Below are 7241 nucleotides of genomic sequence, written 5' to 3'. Positions count from 1 at the left end.
CCAGTGTTAATTAGACATTTTGTTTATAGATAATCGATAACAGTGACAAGAACGAGTAAGGACAACGCTATTTCTGAAGCAATAATTTAGTTTTTATTTTATAAAGTTGACGCCCTACGGTACTCGAATGATAAAAGCTAACTTTTCTATTTTTTTTCAAACGGAACAGTAAGATTTTCCAGGTAGCAGGCAGTTTTGGACATAATTAAACGAAAATCCATAGTTTTAAAAGACTATTACATATTCTTTAACGGTTTAACGAGTTAGAGAACTGCAAATATACAATGCAAATGCAGCCACGAAAGTATAACACATTACTATTTATACTGGTTGCTACAGACTAACCGACACAAAGACAACTATATGGGCTATCATACATTTGTAAAGTTTTTTCTAAGTAGATTATAGACTGGACCTCTTACGCGTTCTCTTAATTGGCGACTTTCCATTTGGAAAACAGGCACGACTGACGTAGGCAACCTATTTCGCTATAGTGACGTATACATCGCATTGCGCATGCGCGTGACAAACTTTCCATTTGCTGCACGTTTACCAAGAACTGTTTGGACAGAGCTTAACTAATTGCACCACTGCTATTGTACAGGCAAACGCATAAAGGCGGTCATAGTACCGAAACTCGTTGGTTTATAGTTATACTAAACGGAAACTGATTAATCTAATTCGTAAATCCGAGTGAGCGAATACCAGTTCCCGCTCATGCTGGTTACTTGCTTAACCAATATACACAGCGTGCGGTGTAATCGCATGTACAGTCCATAGTTATACCATGCTGTGTGATTGGATTATTTGATGATTTTGGTTGGCTTGGAAAAATCGTTTGCTTGTGTGTATATGTAAATAGTGGTATATCTATCGCGTGGGAAATTGCCAGATTGTTTATTTATTTTAAATTATAAGTCATACAGAAAATGCATATTGTTGTAAAATGTAAAGCGTAAGCAGCAATATACTTGCAGTTCTCTAAGTCTAACACCTTTAGAAAACAACATGAAAGAATGAAACTTATTTATCGTAGCGCGGCGGGGCAACAACAGTCGTTATAACAATGGTGTTCTGCTTCTTATACCTCGTGCCAGCTTACGAGTTACCAAGTATGTTACTTTGTGGGTGATTTTGTTTTTGGTATTTTTCAGTTTTTTATAATGTATGGCTGATAATTTGCACAACCCATAAGAGACTACTGGGTTGGAGCAATTGCCGTTAAACCCAAGAACACACACACACTAACAACGATAGCAGCATCGAGCATCGAACCCATTTTTCTGTGCTAGATGCAGGCGCGCTAACCACTGCGCTTTTTATTTCTTTAATCTATGTAGTAAACAAACCTTGATGGCTTTTAATATGCTGGGATCAAGCGGTTGCTTAAATAATAGACGTCTATTTTTGTGGGGGCAGGGTGAAACAAATACTCTGTAAGGGAATCTATAAAATCGGTGCTTTTCAAGCGGTGTCTGAACTGTCAATAAACAATGTACGGTTTGTATAATGTGGTAATTCTATATCCTATACGACCCTGTGGCGTGGCGTGGGGTCGTGTGAAAAAAGCTGTAATGCGCAATTTTCGTTGCCGCGTGGTTTTGGCTTCTGCAACGATTGAATTGAAAATGAACTTTTGACGCAGGCAGAGGAAATTTTCTCACGCTATTTCAGGCGATACCGAATGTAGATGTCGTGGGATTGGATTGCATTTAAAAAACGGTGGAAAGTCATTGTAATGTAGATGTTTTGTCGTGGGAGTGGATTGTATTTAAAAAGGGGAAATAAGTAGGTGAATATCAAAAACAAAGTGTAAAAAGGCCGACAATCAAAGCGTTTTTGCATTTTCCTTAAACATTAAGTGGCGTTTGCATATAACGGTAATAGCTACCAAATAATAGAAAACCTGTTTTTTTCACGTGGAACATTTTTTTCGCATTTTTGTTTTCATAATATTTTAACAGCCTTATAGATACAAAATCTTGTTAACAATAAACGTTTATATTACTACACTAAAAACAAAAACTTAAATTTTTATCACTTACATTTTCCTCTTGTGTCTCGTTGCTTTTTTCTGATGGTTTATCTTCTGGTGTAGGAATTTTGTCTGCAGTTGCAGTTTTTGTCTCTGTAAAAAAAATCCTTTATTCACATCTCTTCCCATTAGAAGTTTAACTGGAATATATTCAAACATAATTAGCTTGTTTGTTTGTCTGCTAGGTGTAGCAACCACGCTTTCATTTCGATTAATTAATTGTAAATATGTTTTTAACCGAAGCGTGTTTAAACTTCTTAATCTTTGTTACCCTAATCAAAGTGATAAATTAAAGGTATAATTAATAGTGTAACCCAAAGTCCGTATATAAACATGAGTTATTTCATAACCATAGAAATCTTACAGGGCAACCAAATGGGGCTAATTTCGCCAATTGTTTACCCTAGCAACGGGAATTTTTAAACAGATTTTTCTGCTTAGTCGCAGTTTATTTATAGAACTCAAAAACTTCAAGTCACTTTTGGGCTTTAATAAATCTACACATCTACTTGAAAATTTGATTTTCTTTAATCTGCATCCTGTATTTGTATTAAAAACATAAAATATATTAAACTTAGCTATATACGTTCATATTTATATTATGTCTATGATCAATTTGGCCCCATTTGCTATGTGCTATGTGATTTCTATGGGCGACATGAAATAACTCATGTTTATATACGGACTCTGGTATAACCTATTTATTTCATCATAATTCCCTTAATATCTAAACAAAACAATAAAAGTATAAGTCAAATCGTTTTACGCGTACATCTAATAAATATACAATAGGGTGGGGAAAGCTGGGACACCATTAACTCTATTTTCTCGTCTCATTTAGTAGTAAACAAAGAACATTCAAAGAAATATAAAACCGTATCCTCACGACTACCATAGACCGTTTATAATTGTTTAAAACTCGATCAGGATATTTGGATGTTATGTGCTAAAAGTGTCCCATCTCTCCCCCCCCTACTCTACACATATGCATTTATAGAGCAATACACGTCTATGTTAACCGCACCAAGCCCAGAATCTTTATTGTACCTTACATATCGCCCCCTGAGCGAGTCCCACGTATAAGCTAATACACAACACATAATACGATACCTTGAAGTGAAGCTTGTGGATGCTCGTTTAAATCGACCTCGGTGACTGTGATCTCTTGTACTGAATGTCCTGGCATGGAACGCACTCGCTTCACTTTTATATCCGATTTGTTTGGCCTCTCGTCTCCGGTTACAGCATCGCTCGTAGCCACCTCGTCGCGCTTTTCTTTCACGGGAGGTACCGCCTCAACCTCGGCTGTTTTTTCTTTCTCCTGCGGGACTTCAGACTCGATTTTCGGGCCGGGAGCTTCTTCCGCCTCTGGGCTCGAGGCAGCGCTGCTGGGCGGCGTCTTTTGCGAGCGAATACGTCGACGGCGTCGCGGCTCGGACTTCCGGTCACTTTCAATTTCTGGTGGCCCAGTCGAGACCTCTGTGACGTCACAGTCGGGCTTCTTGTCGCCTTCGGTGCGTCTGTAGCGTCGAATTCTGCTTCTCAACTCAGCCCCCTTCTCCTTAGTGGACTCTTTGTCTTTCGAATCGTGATTTGATTCGTCGCTAAGTTCCAAGGCTTTGCTCACGACTGTGACAAAACAAACAGCATTGTTACACTTCATTTCCCAATGCGATACTTCAGTCACAAACAAAATTTCCAACCTATTTTAACACGCCGCTATCACACTATATGTCTGGCATGGAAACCACAGGCTAGCCGTACAGTGTCCATGATTAAACCACTAACAACCTAACACCTTTTAATTGGCGACAAATAAAAGCGGTAACCCAATAACATAGGATTGTCTGTGTACCATTCCAAGAATAGTTTCATTATTATTGTGGTAACTTATTTGTGTGGGTCGCCTACCAACTGTAGAACTTTATTTGTTACGCACCTTTTACCTTATGTTGTTTACGGCGGCGTTATACAATAGAAAAATTGACTACACGCTTTTCTGCTACCCATGCTATTAGCACAGTAAACGTAAACTCGTTTAGAAACACATATATAGCACTATGGGGTAAGATGGGGCACCCTTAGCAGATAATATCCAAATATCTTGATCGTGTTTTAAACACTTAACAACGATCTATGGAAGTCGTGAGGATACAGTTTTATAATTCTTTAAATGTTTTTTGTTTATTACCAAATGGGACGAGAAAATAGAATGAAAATGTGTCCCATCTTCCCCTATTCTACCATATATGGTACTGTGAGTTAAGATGGGACCGTTAGCACATAATATCCCATATTTTCTCATTTTTTTAACGATTAACAAAGCTTTTTTAGAGTTTCGAGGATACGGTTATATAATTCTGTAAATATTCTTAGTTTGGGATGTTAAAAGTGGATAAAAACATATACCATCTTACCCCAACCTACTATATACGATTCCAATTCTAAAATGCATTTTTTGAGCTTAGAATTTTGCAATTACTGTGTATGCAACATTATATACGTTTAAAAATTAGCGAAAATCTGGAAGGAGACATATAGTATTAACATACGGCAATCTCGACAATCAATATTTACAACCCAGATTAACCCCTACGTCATATACAACTTATTACGTCATAATCCTTTGATCTTCAGCTGAAATTAAACTTTATATAGATCCGAATTATACGCAGCATCCTCGTTTTTAAACCAATCAATTCGCCCTGTTACGCTTCGGTGATAAACTGACAAGTGCCAACGTATTTCTAAAAGACGCACCGCCATTAATACTAACTCCAGACAAACCGTAACATGGCGATTTGAATGGGTATAAACGGGTATGGTTGCGTACCATGCAGTCTATATGTTCCATATTGGCCATAAGGTGGTACTTTGTTTAAAAAAATGTTTAAATAAATATCTATATCTGAACTTTACCTTTAGTTTCGATTGGTGTAGATAAAGCTTCGGAAGTTTGCTCATGTACGTCATTCACTTTGGCCTGTGCAATGACGTCATCAGTACCGTTTTCCATGACGTCATCAGTTTTGGTGGACACGGAGTTAGTCTCACTCGTCGTGACGTCAGCAGAATCAGTAGCAGTGACGTCATGAGACTCGGGAGTAGTGACGTCATTGACCGTGACGTCATCAACGTCGATTGCCTCTTTATCGTCCGAGGATTCGGACTCGACTTTTTCTTCGTCCTGTGTGGTCAAGTAACTTATCAGTTTAAAATATCGGATTGTGCAGTAAAGTTCGGGTGCGCTGAGAGATTTGTAACACGATATGACGAAATGGGACACACAGAGAGAAAAATAAAAGATGCATTGCGTTTAATGGCCAAATCGGGTATACGTTCTAGAATTTGGATTAGAGAGACCACCCCGGAAAAAGAAAAAAAAAGTAAAAACGGATTTTTTAAAAATCGAATAATATCGTTTGCTTACCTTCGCAAGAGCAGTTTCCTGCGTCTGTGACGTCACAGTTGCTTCTGTTTCCTCGTCACGGATCGTTGGGCTATCCTCGTCACGGATCGTTGGGCTATCTTCGCTTTCGTTTGTTTTATTGGATGTGGTGCTTGCGATTGATAAAATATCATCAGTTATCTTTTCCGCGTCAAGCGCGACATCTTTCTGATCGGAAATCAATTTTTCTTCGGCCGCTAGATGTCCGTCTTTTTCTGTTGTCGAAGATTCTGATTTCTCAATTGTTTTATCGGTATCTGTGACCTCACAAGCGCCATTATCGGCAACACTGTGTTTTGTGATGTCAGATTCGTCGGCGTTATCCTTCTGAATCGTCGAATAAGGTTTCGAATCATCCGTTTCTTCAACATTTTGAGATTTTGACAACGATTTCATTTCGTCGATGGCAACGTTGGATGCAGTTTCAATACGGTCCAGTGATTCAGCAGGTGAAGCGGAACCCGACGACTTTTCCGCAGTGAATTCGACACTAAACGTTGTTAATGATTTTTCATCATTTTTATCGGACTTGGCGTCTTTTACTCTGAAAACGGTACTCTCTACAGGAGTTTTGCTTTTTGAAGAGCCGTTTAAGATAATCTTGTCTTCCGTTTTCCTCAATTTTCTCTCAGCAGGTTTTGGAGTTTTTTCAGGTTCAGCAACTTTAGGAGTCTCCTCCTTTATCTTCCTGTTCTCTTTCTGCTCCCCATTAGAGGTGTTCCGGATGCGAGGGGGTCTGTTTCTCTTAACCTCTTTCTGAGGACTTTTTTCATTGCTCGCACCATTAGATGCGAATTTGTTCATCCTGCTCTTTAAGTCCGGAGCATTGCGGAAGACACGGCTCTCCACTGTAGTCCGAACTTTTTTAGTACTCTCAGCGCTCTTTGCGAAGTCCGGAGACTCCCTAGCCTGTATCCTGGACTTCACGGACCCTGTGTTGGCTCCGAGACGAGTCCGGATGGCGTAACGACCTCCAGAATCCATTTCAAGTTCGTATTCTCCTTCAAACGAATCCTCGGATGACAAAGAATCGCTATCAGAGGATAATATTTGCTCTTCCGAACTCTCGGATGATAAACTATCAAACCTCTTTCTTTCTTCAACTTCGTTGAACTTTTCGGTGTGTATTTCTGCAGAAGAATCAAAAAGAGTTAAAGAATCTTCTTTTGCTCGTACTTCTTCTGTTTCTTCAACGTTTTCAAATTTTTCGTCTTTGTCTTCGACGAAAACCGGTGAATTTTGCGGTTCTTGTTCAACGGTTATACTTTCCTCGAAAATAACTTCTTTGATGTCTTCCGTGAATTGGGGAGTTTCGATGTGTTGAACTGATACCTTCACTTCGGTAGTTTCTTTGACGATAAGACGATTCTGATCCGCTGGTTTCACCTCAATTACAGTAATGCCAGTAGCGCAGGATTCGCAGCTGGAGTAGATATTCTCTTGACTGAGATTGCTCTCTTTACGTTTTAGTTCGAAAACTGGGGATTCTGGTAAGAGTAATTCGTCAGTATTTTCACACTCAAGTTCTGTATCGTCTTGAAGTGTGTCTGACTTTGAAACGTCGTCTGTGAAGCTGTTTACAACTATATCTATAAGTTCTTGAATCAAAGAACGAATTTCTTTTGTCGATTCCTCGGTTTGGTTTGTAAACTCTGAATCTTTTTCTTCAATTGGTGAAGAAAATGCACAAGTTACCTCAACCGTTTGAGATGCGACTACAGGTTGTGTAGCTGGTGCTTCTATCTGAAAAGTTTTTGA

At 38.9% G+C, this 7241-nt stretch overlaps 1 protein-coding gene across 1 annotated transcript in view; it reads right to left on the bottom strand.

Moving 5' to 3' along the window:
- The window catches only part of LOC104266557 (protein starmaker-like), a 12941-nt gene extending 5706 nt beyond the window's left edge, over window positions 1-7235 (bottom strand). Inside the window, exons 1-4 of the mRNA XM_018815490.2 lie at window positions 5466-7235; window positions 4955-5222; window positions 3146-3664; window positions 2042-2128 (exon numbers count right to left, since the gene is read on the bottom strand). Of these exons, the coding sequence (XP_018671035.2) occupies window positions 2042-2128; window positions 3146-3664; window positions 4955-5222; window positions 5466-6467 (1876 nt within the window). The 5' untranslated portion in view covers window positions 6468-7235. The remainder of the gene's footprint in view (window positions 1-2041; window positions 2129-3145; window positions 3665-4954; window positions 5223-5465) is intronic.
- Between the last annotated feature and the right edge of the window lie 6 nt (window positions 7236-7241).

Source organism: Ciona intestinalis, unplaced genomic scaffold (assembly GCF_000224145.3).
Source record: "Ciona intestinalis unplaced genomic scaffold, KH HT000076.2, whole genome shotgun sequence".
Classification (NCBI taxonomy): Eukaryota; Metazoa; Chordata; class Ascidiacea; order Phlebobranchia; family Cionidae; genus Ciona; species Ciona intestinalis.
The sequence above is the reverse complement of the archived record's forward strand: the minus strand, read 5'-3'. Positions and strand labels throughout refer to the sequence as shown.